This window comes from Mercenaria mercenaria, chromosome 19, assembly GCF_021730395.1.
Source record: "Mercenaria mercenaria strain notata chromosome 19, MADL_Memer_1, whole genome shotgun sequence".
Classification (NCBI taxonomy): Eukaryota; Metazoa; Mollusca; class Bivalvia; order Venerida; family Veneridae; genus Mercenaria; species Mercenaria mercenaria.
The window spans coordinates 10,924,993-10,947,444 of record NC_069379.1 but is presented as its reverse complement, the minus strand read 5'-3'; the positions used below and the strand labels follow the sequence as shown (position 1 = coordinate 10,947,444).

Below are 22,452 nucleotides of genomic sequence, written 5' to 3'. Positions count from 1 at the left end.
AAAAAATGAGTTTTCTTTCGGTATTCATGCGAAATGAACGACAGGATATGATTGAGAAATCTATGAATCGCGCTAAATTTGCCGATCCTATTCTGTCGTTCATTTCGCATGAACACCGAAAAAAAACCGTTTCATTTCTTATACTTGCACAATCTTTCCTTTGCATTTGTTAACAAGACTACATTATATATTTCACACGTTTTGTTGCATCTTACATTACAATCATTCTGTTAACCATAAGGAACAACTGCGACGTCATTAAGGAACTTTCTCCCTGACTATACGCAGACGTCGTCAAAACATCGACCCGTTATTACTAAGCAGCGTTGATGTAACTTCTGTGCCTTTTCTTTTTCTGTTCATACCAAATGAACGTCATTATTTTCAATGGAAAAGAATAGGGCGAATGTAAACATATTTGCCTGTACAGGACCAGATGTAGATTATAACACTTTCAAGATTTCCCAAAACACAGTCTCTAAGATTTCTCTACGATACCTCTCTTTAAAACCCAAAACATTTTCATGTAGGTTTCTTCCAAAAGCTGATGTTTAATACATATTGAAGACATGTTGCTGAAGAGTTGGTGATAAAAGTCAAAATAAATAATATAGATTCAACATTGTGTTCGTACGAACTTGAACGATTTGAATACAGTTTTTTCTGATGTGGTTAAAATGTGTATTGTGACGTACACTGATTCTATAAAAAGATTCCTTTAAAATATATACTGCTAGTACCCATAGCTCTATTATGATTTACACTAGATATGTACCCTACGATCCAAAAGAACCGAAGAAAAAGTAATAAAAAATTGAATCTAAGTATTTGATTATAATTTACTCTAAAAACCGATCTTGGGAGCATTTATCGAATCTATCAGAAAGTTCCTTAAACTCGAAGCTGAACAATTTTCTAACAATTAAATAAAAACAAATGACAATAAAATCTGTAAAAAGATCCGTTGGAACACCCAGCACCGACGCATACGCAAAGCTCTACACAGAAAAACGTGAATGGATCTCGTGATAGCTATCTTCTGCTTAAACACATGAAATTAATTAAGCGTTTTAAGTGGAAAAATCTCTTAGCTGCGCCATGAGAAAATCAACATAGTGCATTTGCAACCAACATGGATCCAGACCAGCCTTCGCATCCTCACAGTCTGGTCAGGATCCACGCTGTTCGCTTTCGAACCCTATTGCAATTAGAGAAACTGTTAGCGAACAGTATGGATCCTGACCAGACTGCGCGGATGCCCAGGCTGGTCCGGACCCCTGCTGGTCGCAAATGCACTATGTTGGTTTTCTCATGGTGCGGCTCATATCGACATAAAACTTAGATTAATTTTCATCGTCTGGCACAAATTATTAAAAAAAGTTTGAGTTTTCTTAGATATGGAGATTAACCCTGAGCCTGCTAAATTTCTAAATTGGACTGGTCCATTATTCAATTTGGGCAATACCATTTATTATTTGAAGCGGTGTTCACTCAAAATTTACAGACTGAATAACGGACAGTGCAGACTAGGATCAGCCTGCACATCTGCGCTGGTCGAAAAGCCAGAGCCACTTGCCGCCAGCAGTTTAAAGGTTTAAAGATTATCTTAGAATCAAAGGATTTTCATTACTTGAAGATATTGTAGGTCTTTATATACTCACATTTTCAGGCCAAGTTTTTTCAATATGACCCAAATAATGAATCTAAAATGAGTAATTTCTCAAAAAGTAATTTGCCGGAGATTCACTCCTATCCAAAGTTTCATTATATATGCAAAGTATTTTAGATACTCAAGTCTGGACACACAATTTATTCAAGGTGTACATTCTTTGTAAAGGCCAGGGTGACTTGTGTATTGCTCACGTCTTTTTCAAATAGTTGGCAATCACCATGACATATTCCGTACATCTGTGTTAACAGTTAGCCTAAAGATCAAACAACACAAATCGTAGAAAGAAAGGGTTATGTAACACATGTAAACTATATTACATCTACGAAACAAAATTGTTAGTATACATTGTTAATACATTGAATTCCAGAAAAGGACTGCATAAAGGGGTCTCACTTTCTGACAGTTCAACGCCTTTAAAAACTTACCATTTTCAACGAACTGTTACATATCGTCGTTTTGATGCATTTGCAATAATGTCCAACCCACGTAACTTAATGGAACAATTTCTTTAAAACTGCCATTCACTTTTAAAGAGAGACAACGTTTTAAGAATATTTTAAGTATCCATCGTACCAGGCAGTAGAATAGTACATGTAATTGTCAGGTAGTATCTACAAACATAGACATAAGGCCAGTTCTGGTTAGTTCTTTTTTATTATTTCAAAGGATCCATGTTGGAACTGAGTTCTATTAGCTCAAATCCGTTGCTACATGTAGCTAGATTTCGTACGTTTATTGAAGAAAACAATCATATAATGTAAGCACATTATAATTAGAGGATATAAAATGAGTGTCTTTTTATTCTAGTTGAATAAAATGCAAGACTCTATCGAGCATCTTATCATTTGTAATCAACGAGTTTAATGAATTTATTTTGGGAGACACAAATGTAATATTCTTTTAATCAGTCATGTAAGCTTCTACAGTAACTGCTGAAACATCAGTTTCTTCATTCTGTGCATTTAAACCCTTAGCCTGCTAAATTTCTAAAATTGGAGTGTTCCAACCTTTCAATTTTGGGCCATATCACTTATTATTCGAAGGGATGTTCACTGAAAATTTACTGACTGAATAGCGAACAGTGTAGACCATGATCGCATTGTAGTGATGCGTAATGAAGCGGAAAATACCGACTGTAATTACATGTCTTCCAGTCTGAAAACTATGTGGAAATCTTGCGTAAGTCTCGCAGTAAACCTGTGACAAATAAGAAATACAACACTATCAAATATTTGGTTCATTATATTCATAATATCTAATATTTCATGGACTTAGCTATGTTGTTTTGAAAATTAAACATTTTGATGACATTGGAGACATGACCTTAAAATTCTTGTGCCTTTACCAAGCTTCAGACAGACATGTAAACGTTTAAATTTTTTTATCTTAACTGATCGGTCTACTGTCAGGTCATACGTTCATATATGTGATTATCTTTGCCTTGTACGTCTACATCGTGACAGTACATGTGCATATCACTTGTTAAAATGCCGTAAAGTGTTACATGATATTATCTAGTGCACACTAAAATTAGGAATATTGTACAGACAATATATCTTCATCATAGACTTATAAACATAGCTAGTTGAATTAATTGTTTTGTGTATGTATAAGGAATTCATAAATAGTTCGAGTGATATACATCTCCTAATAGTAAGATTAATTTTGTACTACATTGACACGACACTATCATGTACAGTTGAAACTCGATATCTTGTACTCCCGTACATCCTTCTAATACCTACTATATCGAAGACATTTTCAAGTCCAGTACCGAAAATAAATGCAAAAATATTGTTTAAGTCGAAGTTCGGATAAATCAAATCACTTAGACTTCGCGAAACAGAGTTTCAACTGTAATATTAAAAGACAATAGTCTTTAATTCTGTTTATTCCTTTTTTAATTTCGAAATATTCTCATTTAATAGATTTTCAAAGAACAAAATTCCGAGAATAGCATAATGAAATAAGCTTAACATTTCAAAGGCTTATTGATTAAAATCTTAAAAGTAGATCCCTCGGAAGCACCGAAAACAAGACAAACAGTGAAAATTGCAGACTCGGTTTGATTGAGTCAGTCTTTGTTTGAGTTTTCAAGCTCTTTTATACATCTTCAGTAAAGTGCTTAGTTTAGTAACTGAACTAGAAATATTGATGTCATTTTAACCCTAAGCCTGCTGGCGGTAAGTGATTCTGCCTTTGCGACCAGTGCAGACCAAGATCAGCCTGCACGTCCGTGCAGTCTGATCATGGTCTGCACTTTTTGCCATTCAGTCAGTATAGTTTTGGTAAGCACCCCTTTTAACAGTTAACGGTATTGTCCAAATTGAAAGACGGGCGAGTGTATTATAGAAATTTAGCAGGGTAAGGGTTAAAATTGAGAGACAGAATTGCAGACAGAAACTCGATGTGCCACTTGATTTGCTATACTATAATTAGTAACCGCAATGTCTTTTCACGAGACCAATGAGTATGTTATTTATATTTCTTGTTTATTTCAGTGACAGCTAAAGCTCTGTTTTCAGTTCTTGTCATTGCCTGTTGTTTTGTGAAAGGTATTATCCTACAGTTCAGATTTCAAATATGATTTCGTTGAACCTCAGAAAAAAAAAGTTTTTGTTTTTGTTGCGTTTATGCTAACGTCGCACCGATACCTTTTAGATCACATGGCGACTTTCTACCTTTGATGGTTGAGGAAGACTGGCGTCTCAATACCAGTTTACAGTTCACTCTTCCATTTATTTGCAAGAGTGACAAGATTTGATCCTGCTGTTTATAGTCCGGTATAAAATATTAGATGTGCGTAAAATCTTAAAACAAAATATTAAATATATGATCATCCATATTGAAATGTATTTCTAATGGAAAGTTAACAAATGCATACAATTATTATACTTAGTCCAAAAAGACAGTTGTAAAGGGCCTGGAAACATGTATATTGCTGGTAGAAGATGAAAATACATTAATCATATTTCACCAGCGAACACGAGGGTTTACATTTTTATAAACGGCAGATATCGTAAGTGAAAGTGACATTGATCTTCGTGTGCTGAACAATTGTAACTTACATGAAAAAATGATGGTGAAATAAAGACAAATAATGATGATAATTTAAAAACAAATAATGGTGATAACGGTAGGATACACCCATGAAGATCTGACTGATTTGCAACAAGCCTCTATTTATTATTTCAGCTATACATGGGCTTTACTGCTTGCAATGTGACGATGTTCCCAGTGCTCGAGATTGCAATACAATCAAAAAATGTGCAGCTACTGAGGTACACTCACTTAAAATATGCTCATTAAAGTAGCATATTACTGTCACTGTTCAAGTATATATCACGATAATTTTCTAAACTTTCACAGAATGTGCAATTTTTCCCCTGAAAATATTACAAGAAATAATATTTTCTAGAAAACAATATATCGCAAACTTTCGTTTAAGGCATTAATTCTAAAACCTGCCACGATATGGCTAATTAGTTATCACGATAGTGTTCTAAATTTTCCAGCAGATCTGTACATGTTTCTGACAGCAGTCGCCATCAGTTATATTTTCTAGATTGCCTTTTGATTTCCATAAAACTTCAGGTAATTGAGATAAACATTTCAAAAACATTAACCTTTACCATGCTAAATTTCTTGAATGGACTGGTCAATATTCAGTTTTGGCAGTGCCACTTATTATTCAAAGGTGTGTTCACTGAAAATTTGTTGACTGAATAGCAAACAGTACAGACCATGATCAGCCTGTACGGACGTGCAAACTGATCTTGTTCTGCACTGGCCGCAAAGGCAGAATCACTGGGCAATCATTGAGTTTGAATTATTTAAATGGGTGTTCACTGAAAATTTGTTGACTGACTAGCGAACAGTGCAGCACATGATCAGTCTGCACGGACGTGCAAACTGATCTTGTGCTGCACTGGCCTCAAAGGCAGAATCACTTGTCGCTAGCACGATAAATGTTAAAGAAGCGAAGGTGTAAGATTCATCAATAAGTAAACAGGCTTGTCTTTATTCGTTTAATCATTTTTTTTTGTTTTACTTAGAGATGACATTTATCTTCTTTTTTTTTCTTTTTTCTAGTTTATCAAAGATTTATCGACATATACACACTGAACAGCTGACTTTCTTTATTATATATGAAATTGACAAATTTCCAAAGGCTTCTGCACACATCATGACCCTTTTTAAAAGTGCTGTATCTTACATTTTCTTGAATAACGTTGTTAGTGTTAAATAACAAACAAACGAAAAGTAGAAACCATGTTTCATTCAAGAAAATATATTTAGTGAAGCCAATACATTGTACAATCAGCTCAAAATTTAGACCTTAAGATGTAGTGTTAGTGTCAGGCTTAGCATTCCGTCAGAAACTCTATAATGTGATTATTTCATGGCAACTGTCAGGCATAGACTTGTCATATGATTAAGAAGGATATTGGTTGGCATTAATTCTCCTACATTGAATGTATAAACGCATTCAATGTAAACTATGGAACCAATGTTAAACCTAACCCTAACTCTTTAGTCAGTGTATTACATACTCAATACGTACATACATCCAATATGTGCGAAATAATTGCTGGCGGTAAGATAGTGCAATGTGCTCTACAAACCTTAAGAAGTAACATCGCCTTTAGTGTACAGTTATTTGGCAATTCAGTGCCTGTAAAGCTATTGCAACATAAACTGTTTACATAACGTTTTCTGCACCAAGTCACTCAACACACAATGGACAAATGTGTTAACAAACAGTTCAAAGACATTAGACTGTTTTCTATTTGCAATATATGCTTATTTTTTCATGGTGACACAACACATAATGTAAATTATTGTGGAAAAAACTATTCCGTAAGCTGTATACTTATACTTATCAGGTAAATGTTATATATGTCTTGATTAATTATAGGTGTGCTATTCAACACAAATTGTATCAACTAGCGGACACGTATACAGGAGAATGGGCTGCCGAGATAAAATGGTTTGTAGTTTTGCTACTATGCAATTTCCTTTAGTTCTTGTTCTCCTAAGTTTTATATTGTTTCGGACAAGTAGGATGGGAACTATTGCTTAGGTATCGTACTTGCACTCTTTGACCTATCAAGGGCGTACCTGGGCATAATCATGTTCACCTCTACGTTTAATTCAGATCGGGAAAATAAAAAAGTAACTTAAAATGAAAGGCAAAGCATTCTTCTACTACCCGATTCGTTTTCCTATTAAAATTACTAAAAATTGTTTGTTATAATGCAGGAAACCACTCTCTGTAAGTCATAGGTTTTACGTAATAGCGTCAAACATCATGGCGGCGCATTGGAAAAGGAACCTACACAATACAGGCAGATATCATGGTTGATATGTCGTAAAGGATGTACATAACAAACCTTGATAACGTGTTAGAATCGAAATCATATATCTCAAACAGTGGTTTACTCTAGAGTAAAATTATTGTTGTTTATATGTGCCCTCGTGATTTAATTCCTTCGTGACTAAACACCCAATAATGCTTTTACTCAACGACAAATCACTGTTTAGGATAATATGTTATTTTTAAAAAAAAATAAAATATAAAGCCAAGGGAAGAATATGGTGACAAGCATGCTTACTTTTAACAATTTTATATTTAGGGTGTAATCAAATGTTATTAGCTGTTTGAAAAGTGGCAAGAGAAATAGGCCTGAAAAAGAAATAACATGGTCTACGATAATAAACGTTTCGTTAAAACAAAGCATGCAGGAACATCAAAATTCATGCAAAAATGTCAATATTATAATGTAAAACCTATAGGAATAAGGATAAAACTGATATGCCAGAAACAATGCTTGGATGGGCAACTGGATGTCTTCTTCCTCTACCTTCAAAATCTGAAAACAAAATTTTTTAAACACATCAAAAACCATAAGCAGTGTAGGCAGCTTTCAAAATTTTAGGTACAATTTGAATATAGATCACACTGGATAACATTTGCGTAAAACTTTGGAATTTTGTTTGATTTTTCAGACTGGAGAAATTGTAAGGGAATTTCTATAAATGTAACGATCGTTTTCAGACCAGAAATTGGAAATGTAAGCCATGGCTTACTGCAAGTTCAATAAAGATAAATGAAAAACTCTAACTACCATTTAACATCGGGGTTATATTTTCAGCGGGTGTTTCGTCCATCGAGCGTCAAGATGGCTGGTTATCCAGTGTAGATTAAGTGTTTTTTATATGACGAAGTGTTCTATATGTGCGAAAAATTTACCAATAAGCATATTTACAGTCATAAGGAACAGAAAATGGTAATGAATAAGACACAATATGGCTGACTTTTGAGAAAATAAAATTTCATTTTCAGCAACTATTTATATGGATTTAGTAAGCATTAGGAGTGTTTGTGGTTACAGTTTGATATTTAACTCCGCTTTAAGCTGATTTGTTAGATTCATTCAATATTTCATTTACATGAATCTCAACACGTGCCCATACAGAGACACATCTTGACATTCAATTTCTATCAACTGTGACTCACTGCAGACCTGGAGCGCGTGTATAAATTACAACTCCAGTATAAACCGGAGTCAGGCAATTTGAATGCAAGGTATATTTAATGTATATATCTTGTAACCATGGTAATACTAACCCTAACGTTTAGTCAGTATATTATACACTTAATGCGTGCGAAAATGCAATACTTTGCGTATTTTTGCCGTGCGCTCCAATTGATAATCATTTCCGGATATGCGCAGAAGACCGCTCCAGGTCTGCAATGAGCAACATCGATTTCTATCAAATTTCAGCAATGCACGAGTGGGATTGTGGGTAAGAGATCAAGTAAAAGGTATGCTGGTGATCTTCCAGTGTGTGATGGATGCTGTGATTCGTTGTTCTGTCAGCCAAACCTTTGTCAAGACCAAGGTAGCTCATATTGGGAAAAGCAATCATGTATCCTGCAAAAGAATCTAAAGTTTTTATGCCCGTGTAATGTTATCGTATATTGATGAAAACATGAAGACGGCCTGAATCGAATATTCAAGCGCACTAGTAGTATGAAAGACATACATGTAATTATAAAACCTTCCATTTAGACAACATGACTATTGAGTTAGTTTGAAGGGTAATAGCTGTTGATTATAACATAAGCTGGCATTTGTTAACACTTACACTGACTAGTCTGTACATCAGTATTTATGCAATTAAGCTTAATAAAGAATCCTTGGCAGACGCGGGACTCAACCCACATTTGATCAAATGATCGCTTTGTATATTAATACGTTTCGTCTCAGCTAATTTTCCGAAATGTAATTTCGATGTTTTTGTAAACTTTAAACGCAAAGGTTGTCAAGTTGTCCGATGATATCCGAAATGCTCTTTCTCATATGAGATGGACTTACCTGATTTTTGATCTGTCGTTGGTCTACGATACTTCATGTAATGTGATTTAACAGAACAAGTGAAACTTGTTCTTCCCAGACAAAACACAAAAACCTTTTATTCTTGTGTTGGACGTGTTTTTTACCGAACTGTTAAGACAAAACAAGAATAACCTCAAACACAAGTAGATCTACCATATAAAACAAACTCTCTTACAGCGGAAACAGCACAGGTCGCGCAACACGTCAAAAATGAAAACATTGCAGGCTATTTTTAGATTGAGACTCTTCTTGGACGGTAGCGGAAATGCATGCTGCCGTCCGCGCCTCTAGCCCCGGATTGAGAAGCAATTTACACTCGGACAGGCTACAGGTACCAAAAGACAATTTTGGGACTTCCAAAGCAATTGTGTGATACTTTCCTCTAAAAATAAAGCAAGCTGAAGAGTTAATAATAACATATTTTCAACTAACTATGTTAATCATTGATAAATGCAAAACAAATATTTTACTAGGCTTTAACAAAGACCGAGGACCAATTTGTTTTAAATGCGACCATGTGGCGAACGGAGACAACTGCACACAAATAACTGAATGTGGGCGAGATCAAGTACGTCAATCTTTTTGAACTTTGATTAGTCAAAATTTAAAAACTCATTCATAAAACAGCCTTTTAATGGTGAAAAGAGAATTCCTTGGTTATATTGCTGATAAAAACAATGGGCCTATTCGTTTCGCTCAACCCGGAACATGCCGGTTACCTTAGCGGCAATAAAAAAATTCTCGCCGGTTTAATAATAAACGAAGACTTTGGCGTACGCAGGCCACGTGAGCTGTAAATAAAAAACAAATTTCCAGTTTACAATGTATTATGCTTTTCTATTGTGGCCTATTCCATATAGGTTAGCAAAATATGTCTTGCAGTATGTTTCTACCTTTACTAGTATTTATCAAAATTTTCAAATGTTTACCCGATTTTATATCACGAAAATACATGATTTGCCGCTTTGTCTATCTCGCAAGACGGGCGCACATCGGCGTACGGCGGATAGACCCAGGCAGTGCCGGGAAATCAAACGAACGCCCGCGGCAAAACGGCGTACACCGCAAAAGTGAAACGAATCGGCCCAATGTTCAATCATATTCTGTATATCTCCATACTAGCTTCTCTACAAAAGTTACCAAACAGCGTTATTGTAAAACACCTATAAGTGTTTAATTCATAAAAAAAAACACAAAGGCAAATCTGCAGAAAAGCATTCTTAGTGAAATTAACTTCAACAAAGACGTAAGAGACTAGGAAGACTGATTTCACGTATAATTTCGTTTCAAAACAAAACGCTTATGTGCAAAATCTCCCCTAAATAAATAGAGTGCATCTAGAAAAGATTTAAACAGCCTGGAGAGAGTTTCCATTGTTGTGTCCCTTATCCTGACACTGAAGGGAAGATTTAAACAGCCGGAGGGTAGTTTCACATTATTATCTTTCGTGATATTAGCCTCAGCTACCGGAAATCCGGCGCTACTAATACCCACCAGTTTCTTTCTATCTCCCTCTCTTTTGACACCTTCATCCTATGTTAAATGTTGACAGCGTGAGCATGCACTCATGGCTTTTCGTAAACTATTCTGATCGAAACTGCTAATGACTCCTAGATCATTTGGCAATATATTTCATAAATCTTACAGTACATTCAACAAATATCTAAATATATACATTTAGACAACGGTGTTTCTGGTCACATCTTAGAGTTTCAACAAAAATGTTAAGTACAAAGACATCATTGTATTAATTGCACAACAGATACTCATTTTCGAAAAGCAAATAAAAGAACAAAACAAAAAACACTATACAAATATATTTAGCCGTTTACAAATAAGGTTACAGATATCTAGACATTCACTTTCCATGGTAAACTATGAAAGCAATTTGAAATTTAAATTTGTTTCCAAGATATGACTGGAAAAGTTATGTTGTTTTTTTCATGATAATCCTGCCTTATAACTTAGTTTGCTAGCTTCAAAATTCTAGAGACCTATGTGTATTCTTGTGACAGTTGTTTAAAGAGATTAGGTGGTATAAATAAAAATATACCAAAGCAATAATCAATTTTGTTGACATCTTTATACGCTATTTACAACATGTTTTCCTAAATGTGAGAAAATTTTCAAAAATGTTCAGTTAGTAGTATGAATGATATCATCAAAGATATCAAGAGGGCGTTAGAAATAAGCAATCCACAAGACAGTTACAACGATATTATTTCCTTTACAAACATGTTATTCAGGAATTACACTGTCTCCAGGAGGAAGTATTTTGACAAAGTTAGGCTGTTATTCTAAAAGTGTAAGTATGCAGCTGCCATTTTGTTTTGCAAACAGTTTTCTTGTTTACATGCTCATGTAATGGAACAACATGTTTATATATTTTTTAATTCTTTGTAAAACATTTTCACTGGTTAGGCTGTATATTTGGCGTTTATATGAACTAAAGATGAAAATTATTTAAAGCAAATAATGTAGCAACTTAATTCAGGCATGTAATATTCTGAAAGCAAGTATTGGTACCGGGCATTCTGCATCCTCATGCTGGGACTGCTGTGACTCTGATCTCTGTAACACCGGATGTGGGACACAGACTGCCTCTTTCTCAACTAAAGTACCCGTCACACAGAAACCTAATGCGGCAAGTAAGCAGCTGTGTTATTTTCTATTTTTCTTTGCTTTCTTATAGTTATAAAACATTTTTCGATATCCTTTATAAAACGTAGACGACTTCTTAAGGATGCACGTTTCAGGTTACCTTTTAATCACACCGTTCTGTAACTTTAAAACATGGTAAGAATTAATAGTGAGTTTTTTTCCTCAGTATTCAATGATGTGAAGATTTGATAGAAGACATTGTGTCTGAAATCATTCGTCCTTCACCTCTGATTCATGAGGGGAATTTGGCAGTTACTTTTGGAGAACAGGTTTGTAATGGTGTAAAATCCAGGAACACTGGTTAGGTTAGTTACCCGCCGTTACATAACTGAAATACAGCTGAAAGACAGCGTAAAACCCAAAACAAAGAAACACTATTTATCTCCTGAAAATCCCGTTTATTGTTTCTACGACTGATCGTTCCGTGGTGGTGCTCCATCCTTTTCGTTCAGTTTCTTATTTTGTCCTTGTTATTTATTCGTCCTTACTCGTAATAGACCCGTTATGATGATCGGCAGTTCCCATTTGATTTCACAATCAGTTTCGGCATTTCTCAGTAAACTGGGGTAAAGTTTCATTTTTGGAGACAGAATTCATGGAACGCGGATATTTCTTTGGCTCTTTGATCTTGAGTAGTTGAATCTGGGTCAAGTGGATTAAAAAATCTAGGGCACTCACTAAAATCAAAGGAAAAGCTTGTTAACACTCTAGAGGCCACATTTATAATCCTATCTTCATGAAACTCGGTCAGAATGTTAACCTTGATGATCCCTAAGCCATGAAATTCAACATGTGTGATAAAAAATCTAGGTCACCCACTCAAACCGAAGGAACGGTTTTTAATAATCTAGAGGCCACATTTATGACCCTGTCTTCTTGAAATTTGATCAGAATGTTTATCTTCATGATCCCTAGGTCCAGATTAAATCTGAGTTAATTAAAGTCAGGAAATAGGTCACGTGCTCAGATTACATGAATAGCTCGTTAACATTCTAGAGGCCACATTTATGACCCTATTTTTGTTAAAACTAAGTCAAAATGTTTATCTTGATAATCTATATGCCATGTTAGAGTCTAGGTTATAACGGGTCAAAACCTAGGTCACCAGGTTAAATCAAAGGAAAAGCCTGCCAACGCGCTAGAGGTTGTAGGCCCAATTACTCAGGTGAGCGATCTGGGGCCATTATGACCCACTTGTTTATATTTAATGTCAAAGCTTGTATATATTACACCTTCAATATGCATGTTGTAACATCTGTAGGATGCCTGTTTTCTATATTTAAGTTCACTCATGCAAGACTGACACACACACACACACACACATATATATATATATATATATATATATATATATATATATATATATATATATATATATATATATATATATGGCGTTCAATTCTTCATGTGAGGAAGTCATCCAGCTGGCTTACGAAAGGCCGGTGGTTCTACCTAGGTGCCCGCCCGTGAAGAAAATAATGAACGGAGGGGCACCTGGGCCTTCCTCTACCATTAAAGCTTGAAAGTCGCCAAATGACCTTTAATTGTGTCGGTGCATTGTTCCCCATTCAGTCAGTATCGTTTTAGTAATCACCCGTTTTCACAGTTAATGGTACTGTCCAATTTAAAAGACGGACAAGGTTCTTATAGAAACTTAACAGGGTAAGGGATAAGTCACTACGTTTTAGTTTCATCTGACGTGTCAAATAGTGGCGTTTTATTAATTTCCTATACCTAATAGATCTTCAAGGAGTTAATTTCATGCTAAATTGAACACATCAAACCGGAAATAGACATTTAGATTAAACGAGTTTTACTGTTCTTAATCATTGTTTTTTTATAATTTTCCTTAAATAGCTCAATAGACATATGTATGCATTTGCATACCTTAATACCTCGCACACATTTTGATACAGCTACACATAGCTTTACGTTCCAATTCAGGTATACATGGAGATATACATTGTCTGCAATGTTCTGATGTAGTCAGCGCGCGTGATTGTTACCAGGTAAAGAAATGTGGACCACATCAGGTAAACTTAATACTTGAACGAAACTGCTTCCAATTGATTAATTCTGATTAATTATATACAATGTGTGCGAATTAATGTTTCTAACTGGTTTTGTGAAATGAAACCTGCCTTCCCTTTTATTACAATGTATACATTTTGTAAAATGCTTTAAATCAATTTTACAAGAAAATACATCTCGGCTACAATGTGTAAGATGTTCATATTTCGCCTCTTTTATCAACAAACGTGTTATTTTCATAATTGAAACTGCGTTAGTCTGTGATGTCAATATGAAGTTAAATGCTTTTGCCTGTACATACGGAGACATTGAAATAAATTCAGATATTCATTTTTTAACTGCAGGTGTGCTATTCAACCACAGTGGTTTCAGCAACCGGTCGTATTTTCAGGGAAATGGGTTGTCGAGATAGAGTAGTAGGTTGAATTTCTTTTCAAAGAATATGCAATGTTTAACTGTTTCAGAGTAGCTAATCTTATTTCTATATATTTCTTTTCTTTGTGATTGTTTTTAAATTATGAACATTTTTTCATTTTTCTTTGATTATTGTGAAAATCTTAATTAAATTTTCATACCAGTGAAAATGAAGTTTATAAAGATATTTGTGCAGGTTATGACAAAATATTGAAATGCAATAAAGGTAACGGGATAATTTACCGAATATATTACATGTATTAATATGTTAAAAAATCTTAGATTAGAGTATCGTGACAAAACTTGCTGATTATAGGTTAACATCATTGCAGTGTATGGCGAATAGCTTATTTCTTATTTAAATTTTAACTTTGACAATGATTTCTTTGGATTTTTATTACGTTGCACATAAATATGTATGCTAAAAATAAGAAACGTGTTGGAATAGTTTGTGAACACTGGCATTATAATTCTGAATTCAATAATTAAAATCATGTTTGGAAACGTTAGTCTTTCAAGAACTCATGTTGCAGATATATAAAAAAGAGGAAACACGCCAGTTACAAAGGCATGGTCCATATAAGGGGCCTCTGAGACCGAGTGGTTAAGGTCCCGGACTTCAAACCGCTTGCCCCTCGACGACGTGAATTCTTTAATTGAGGAAGCCTTCCAGCTGGCTTAGGAAAGTTCGGTGGTTCTACCCAGATGCCCGCTCGTGATGAAAAAAATTACGGAGGGGCACCTGGAGACTTCTATAAACCGTACATTTTTACCCAATTGAAAAAGATACAGGAACTCGGTTTTATAATATTATTCTAACATTTTCTACATATTGAAAAATAGCAATGCAGCAAAACAATTGTGGGGAAAAGATCACCCTCCCGAAGTACGGGGGATACTCCTATCTGTGATGAATGTTGTGACATTAGCATATGCCAACCAAAGCTCTGTCAGGACAAAGGTAAAACTCAACATTTCCTTTTCTATTTCAAACATATTAAATGATCCTTTGCAAGAACGAGCCTGTTATAAACTCGGTCTGAAAATCTTAGCATCATATTTAAGTATACTATAAACAATGTTTTGGCAAATTGAAATATTTGGTTCATAAGTCTAATTAAGAAATGAAATATTTCTTTCGGTGTTCATGCAAAATGATCGCCTGAATAGGATCGGCAAATCCATGAATCGCGCATGAACTCCGAAAACAAATATTCATTTCTTATATTTACATTATATTTCCTTTCCTTTCTTTAAGCAAGGTTATATTATACACTGTAAACATTTTGTTGAGTTTAACATTAAAATCAGCTTCTCGGCCATTCTGTACATCACATGGAACAACTGCGACGTCATCTAAGGAACACTCTCCTTGACTAAACGCGGACGTCGTCAAGATAGTAGTCCGTTACTAAGCAACGTTGTCGTAACTTTGGCGCCTTTCCGTTTGCAGTTGATAAATGACCGTTTTCAGCGGAAGAATAGGGCGAATGTGAATACGGGTATATATTGAGGAATGCTGTCCCTGATCATTTTAATGCTAAATGTTAAAATTTTATTAGTATTAAACATATTACACACGTTTCTGTTGGTTATTGTACAGGACATCGAGTTATTTGTTTCGCTTTGTAAAGTCAAACCGACACAGTTATAGGTCATATGGAGACTTTCTAGCTGCTGATGTTGGAGAAAGACCCAAGGATCCTGTCCGTGTGCCATTTCGCCACGAGCAGGTACCGGGGTAGAACCACCGAACTTCCGTGAGCCAGCTGGGTGGCTTCCTCACATGAAGAATTAAACGTCCTGAGCGAGGCTTGGACCCACACCGGTGAGGAGCAAGTACTTTAAAGTCAGCAACATTAACCACTTAGCCACGGAGACCCCAAGGACATTTTAAATGAAATGAAATTGCCACTCCCTGATAATTAACATGATAAGAAAACCTGAAGCAACCTGCATGAGGTCCATAGCTATGTTAACGTAGAAGTAAAATATGTATTTAGTTACTGTTTTCGTTTAGATTACGCTGCAGACCGAGGACCGATGTGTTTCAAGTGTGATGAACGAGCGAAAAATGATCCATGTGACCTAGTAACTGAGTGTGGTAGGAACAGTGTATGTTATCATTCTTGAACGTTGTAAGCGGTATCAGTGTCACGTAAAATATCTTACTAGTTTGAACATTTTCTCTCAAAAAATGTCAACTCTTTAAAATGTGACTTATTCCGTTGTATATTCTAGAGCCAATCACAATCTCTGTAATTGGTTGTCTGACAAAGCGACTTCCTGACGAATAAGTACAGTCATACCTGAAGTTAAAGGATGTAGGATCGTTTCTTTTTCTAGCGTTAAGAATTCTTTCATACTCTGTGAGCTTGAAGAACTTTAGTTTCTAAAACAAACAAAAGCAACCATCGAAAAAAATGCCTCGGTATATGCAGAGAACAAAGACGAATATCTACATACGGACGTTACCGTCTCGGCTCGGATTTTCATCCCCTGTGATTCGCGCCGTGGATAAATCCCCTCTAAATCAGTCAGAAAAATATCAGAAACAAACCTGATCTACCTATTTTCTTTCCCTTTATATTTTTTTTCTTTTTTTGTTGTTTTTTTTTTTTCCTGGAGTACTCCTATTGTATTGTGTTCAAGATATTATCGTATTATCGTATCAATTAACAACCTTGTCTTACACACCAGATTCTGTTACCTTTTGCGGTCTTTTTTTTTTTTTTTTTTTTTTTTTTTTTTTTCTTTCTCAAACTCGGTGAATATTTCTATTGTCTTAAACAAACTGAAGATACTGATATTCACAGTACTTTATAACCTGACCACTGGCAAAATATTTTTTCTTAATATATAGTCTTAGAATGGATTAGGTAAATTAGAAAAGGCATGAGTAAATTGTTATTAAGAATAAGAAATATTATTATAAAGAAAATTTAAAATTTTAAAGAATAAAAATAACAAATTTTGTTTTATATTAATCTTTTAGCTTTTTAACACAGCCCTACAAAGGGAAACAACTTAGTCAGAAAATATGTATCATCAATAACAGCTTTTATCTCCCTTCAGTTATCTTGTTTTGTCTATAAGTAGGAATAGCTATAGCATTAGAAGATATCTTTGCTGGCAATAGAATATTCACGACTGTTGTTGTTGTTATTCACGGACTTTGTCACTATGTAATATGTTCAGTCATCTGTTTGTAATTCTACATATCATGCTATTGATTTACTGAAAGAATCGTGCTATACTATGTGAATATGTAAAAGGAGTGTCTCTGGAAATAAAATACAAATTACAAAAAAAAAAAAAAAAAAAAAAAAAAACCTGATCTACTTTAATAGATATTTTAAATTACCTACCCCTGCCCCATTACATATAGGCAGGTGCCAGCCAAAAAAAAAAGGTGAAAACATTTTTTCGCAACAAGTGAAATATTTTTGGTCAAATAGTACATTATAAACCAAATTTTATTTATTTAGCTTTAATTTGTGGCTTATTTTTATCTAGAAAGAAATATTCGAAGAAACACTTTTCAAAATGGTAAATTTCCTGACAAAAAAACAATCCTACATCCCTAAATGCCCGATTATTATATTCTTGTTTCTTTTAAAACACGCTTACGGTAAAATGACGTCGCATTAACGGACAATGACGTCAGTGTTTTCGATGCGCCCAAGAAAGAGCGCTACTATATTTCGTCTTCTGTTTTAGACAAAGGGCATATTAGAATCGAAATAATGTATAGCAAAATTGGCTATACGTCGACAGAATAATTCATTCGGGCTACGCACTCCTGAAATTATTCCGCGGACGTATAACCTCTTTTTCGTGTATTTGATATCGTTAAATATAAATATCTTCTATACATTATTTCTAAATTAGTTCTGATATAACACGACTATTTTCAGTTGCAATATAGGTCTAACTTATTCATGTATAAACTGTGCTTTTGATTAATTTTCAAATAGGTATGCTTCACATCGTTTAAAGTTATGCCGTCAGGAAGTCTTGGATTACAAACCGGTTGTTTTACCAAATCCGTAAGTAACTCATTATAAACGGTAGATAGCATTTTTTAAATTATCAATTTAATTCGAGTTTAGTAAATTCAATGTTGGAAGACACAAATGTAATAATATTTTTAACGTCATGTTAGCTTTTCCTCTAAAAGTTTCAATTTCCTTCTTTCTTTATATTATAGGCCTAATCAGTTCGACCCAACGTCTTTCAGGCGTCAACGTCAAAGCTTTATTACACAATTGTTATACAGAAAATATATAATAGCTGTATTTTACTCCTACGACATCAAATGTGTGATAAATAAACTAATTGTATAGTTGAAGAAAGATGTTCTTCTACTGAGTTTTATACAAAGGCTTTTAAGGTGGAGTTTTTGTATTTACTTTTATAGCAATGTCACCTACAAATCTAAACTTGTGGATTCTACTTTTTCCGGAACAATAAAACGACGACTTTTTAGAGCTTCTGTTATTGAATGTCTAAAATCTTCTCAAGTATTAACAAAAGTGACATTTCATGAATAGAATTATTAATGTTTGTATCCATTTATAATGAAAATGAAAATCCATGGAATTGTTTTTCTAGATTTGTGCCAGTCTGTCAGCTGCCGGTAACTTACATTACACAAACAAAACATGCTTCAAATGCTGTGATACAGACCTGTGTAATACAGACTGTGGAAACCATTCTGCCTCCTCCATGCATGTAGCTGGAGCAACTAAACAAACTTCCGCTTGTATGTTACCGTATTCCGAGTCCAGGCATTATTCTAGGTTATTCGGATAAATCACGTTATGCCATTACTTCCTGTTAATCAAACACGTATAATTTCCTTAATACGTACGTAATAACGTGTATATTTTGAATTGTGCCTGATTCGGTTACGATAAATAATTATTTTCACTATTATATCAAATATCGAAGGGATAATACGAGTACAATGTATGTCAATCATTTCGAAATCTAGAGAAAAATGACATTTGTTTAGTAACAAAAAAAGATAAGAAAACAAAACAAACTGATTCAGCGAGTTCTTTAGTATATTTATGTACATCATTATCTTGTTACAGGAAAAGCATTCAGAAGTTAAAACTCTCTACCATGTTATTAATCCTGTAACACATAACCTAGAACAGATGATATTATTATGCCAAATTAAATCATTAAAGTCAAGATAGTTGGACTAATTTGTAATGTTCATCTGAAATTGTAGGAAGTTTTTTACAAATTATTTTCAGTATCTTTATAATTCTAAACATTTCTTATAATTTTTAACATTTCTGTAGATGTTGCTACCCGTTTGAGAACTTTGGTAATACATTAAAATATATTCACTTATGTACATGTAATGGCACATTCCTATGACAGTTGGACACATTGTTAATGAGTATTTTCATTTTAATAAAACATAGCAAAGATCTCAGTCGGACAGGTTGGGCTGTATGAACAATGTGCAAGATTTGTATCAGTTTTTAAGCTAAATAGACATAAATGACTATGCAAAAATGAGACTATAAGCTATGCATTCACTTTTTCGTGAATCAATGTTGCGCACATAAACCCTCGCAATATCTCCATTACAAACTACAAAACTCTTAATATACAACCTGATAACCTACTTATGTAAACTTGCGAAATACGTTCCATCCCATTTAAAAATAAGGTGAGTGAAAGTATTTCTAGCACCAAGTTGCCACTATTTTGGCTCTTTCTTGTACCTAATGTTACCCTATTGTAGCCTTTACGTCAACTAGCGTCGGATTGTTATCATTACTATGTTATTTTAAAATAAAGCAATCATAAATCATTAATTTTAATGATTTGTCCAATTTTCATAGAATTGCGTAAATATTTAGCAGCAAGTCAACAAAGGAGTAATTTAGAAAATAAGCATTATGAAGATAAAATAGAACATAAGATGGAGTGATGAAAAACTCACAGTGACATATCCGCTTAGATTCTTAGATAGATGTACAAAACCTTACTGAAAATATTTTTTATATCATTTATGTGTAAGTTTCTCAGAGAAAACTAGTTATACCAAAAAGGTACACTACACACAGCAGATATTAGGCCAGGAATTGTTTCTATTTTAACATCTACACCAAATTCACATTTTGATAATTTGACCTACGTGTCTTTGATGACGTCCTACTTATTTCATTTAAAAGACACTAAAATCACAAAGCTTCTGTTCTATGTCCATATATGTAGGACATTTGTATGATAACTGAACTTCCTAACTACAGTTACTGTTGTTTTTTTTTTCGCAAGTTTCATCTATTACGTAAATAAACAATTTACAACATTTTCTCTAGAATTTCGGTCCAATGTTTGATTAAGATCCAAAACTGACATGTAAGATCATCTTTGTTTCTGCAATTTTAGCTCCATCTGACTCGGCTATTTCAGCTCATTGTATTACATACAACTTCCAGATCACGTGTCAGTCCATATCCCTGATTCAGATCATTCATCTCTGCTGTTTCAGCTTATTGTGTTACATACAACTCCTCAGATCGCGTGTCACCCGCCCGCGTAAGACAGCGCGGATCTACGGACCGCTGGGTCGTGTGTTCGAGCCCTGGGCGAGTCGTATGTTCACCTTGGCGATTTGATAAAAACCATTGTGTCTGAAATCATTTTGGCCTCAACATTTCATGTGGAGAAGTTGGCAGTTAATTGCGGAAAACAGGTTTGTACTGGTACATAATCCAGGAACACTGACTAACTTAACTGCCTGCCGTTACATAACTGAAATACTGTTGAGAAACGACGTTAAACCCAAAACAAAAAGAAACTTCAGTTTGTGTGTCAGGGTGCAGGTCCTCTATTTAACTTTCTCTGCAATTTCAGTCCAGTGTGTTGTTAGAACTCCTCAGCTCATTTGTTAGACCTCATCACCTATAGTTTCAATGTCATATCATTTTCCTTTTCTATTTCAGCCCACTGTGTTGATACAACTCCACAGGCGACCTGTCAGGTGGCATCCTCTTTTGTCTGTCAAGACAGAATACATGCACAGAATGCGAACTGCATGCATTTCTGCGGATTTTGCTGAATATGTTTGTGACATATAAACCAAATACAAGACAATTACAATTTACGATAAATGATTGTTATATTTGTTTTGATTCAACTTCTGTCTGAAAAAGTTTATTTACCAAATAAACTAGACGTAATCATCCATTATTAGTGAATATATTTAAGAAATGATTTTTATTTCGGTGTTCATACGAAATGAACGACAGAATATGATCTGCAAATCCACGAATCAAACTAGCTTATTTACATTATATTTCCTTTCCATTTGTAATATTATATTATAAATTTTACACGTTTTGTTGCATCTAACATTAAAATCAGCTCACTGGCCATTCTGTTCACCAGACGGAACAACTGCGACGTCATCTAAGGAACATTTTCCCTGACTATACGGGGACGTGGTCGAAACAGCGGTCCGTTATTACTAAGCAGCGTTGACGTAACATTTGTGCCTTTTATTTTGCTGTTTATACAAAATGAACGTCATTATTTTCAATGGAAAAAAATAGTGAGAATGTAAATATATTTGCCTGTACAGGACCAGATGTAGGTTATAACACTTTCAAGATTTCCCAAAACACAGTGTCTAAGATTTCTCTGTGTTACCTTTCTTTTAAGCCCGAAACATTTTCATGTAGGTTTCTTCCAAAAGCTGATGTTTAATACATATTGAAGACATGTTGCTGAAGAGTTGGTGATTAAAGTCAAAATAAATAACATAGATTGTGTAGATTGTGCATTGTGTTCGTACGAACTTGAACGATTTGAATACAGTTTTTTTTCTGATATGGTTAAAATGTGTATTGTGACGTAAACTGATTCTATAAGAAGATTCCTTTAAAATATATACTGCTAGTACCCATAGTTCTATTATAATAAAAACTTGAATCTAAGTATTTGATTATAATTTGCGCTAAAAACTGATCTTTGGAGCATTTATCGAATTCATCAGAAAGCTTTTTTTAACTCGAAACTGAACAATTTTCTAACAATTAAAAAAGAAACAAATGACAATAAAATCTGTAAAAAGATCCCTTGGAACACCCATCACCGACGCATATGCAAAACTCTACACAGAAAAAAGTGAATGGATCTCGTGTTATCTATCTTCTGCTTAAACACGTGAAATTAATTAAGCGTTTTAAGTGTAAAAATCTCCTAACATACGTTGTTCTTTCTGTATTCACTTGAATATAT

At 34.4% G+C, this 22,452-nt stretch overlaps 1 protein-coding gene across 2 annotated transcripts in view; it reads left to right on the top strand.

Moving 5' to 3' along the window:
* The window catches only part of LOC123542420 (uncharacterized), a 50,764-nt gene extending 29,284 nt beyond the window's left edge, over window positions 1-21,480 (top strand). The window contains exons 11-21 of one of the 2 annotated variants that reach the window (XM_053532088.1): window positions 8,461-8,578; window positions 9,549-9,643; window positions 11,309-11,380; window positions 11,570-11,723; window positions 13,681-13,769; window positions 14,112-14,183; window positions 15,025-15,142; window positions 16,202-16,296; window positions 18,159-18,230; window positions 18,796-18,946; window positions 21,156-21,478. In XM_053532088.1, coding sequence (XP_053388063.1) covers window positions 8,461-8,578; window positions 9,549-9,643; window positions 11,309-11,380; window positions 11,570-11,723; window positions 13,681-13,769; window positions 14,112-14,183; window positions 15,025-15,142; window positions 16,202-16,296; window positions 18,159-18,230; window positions 18,796-18,946; window positions 21,156-21,271 — 1,152 coding nt within the window. In that variant the 3' untranslated portion in view covers window positions 21,272-21,478. Of the gene's footprint in view, window positions 1-8,460; window positions 8,579-9,548; window positions 9,644-11,308; window positions 11,381-11,569; window positions 11,724-13,680; window positions 13,770-14,111; window positions 14,184-15,024; window positions 15,143-16,201; window positions 16,297-18,158; window positions 18,231-18,795; window positions 18,947-21,155 lie in introns of both variants that reach the window. The other variant, XM_053532089.1, reaches the window with a different exon arrangement.
* The last annotated feature ends 972 nt before the right edge of the window (window positions 21,481-22,452 follow it).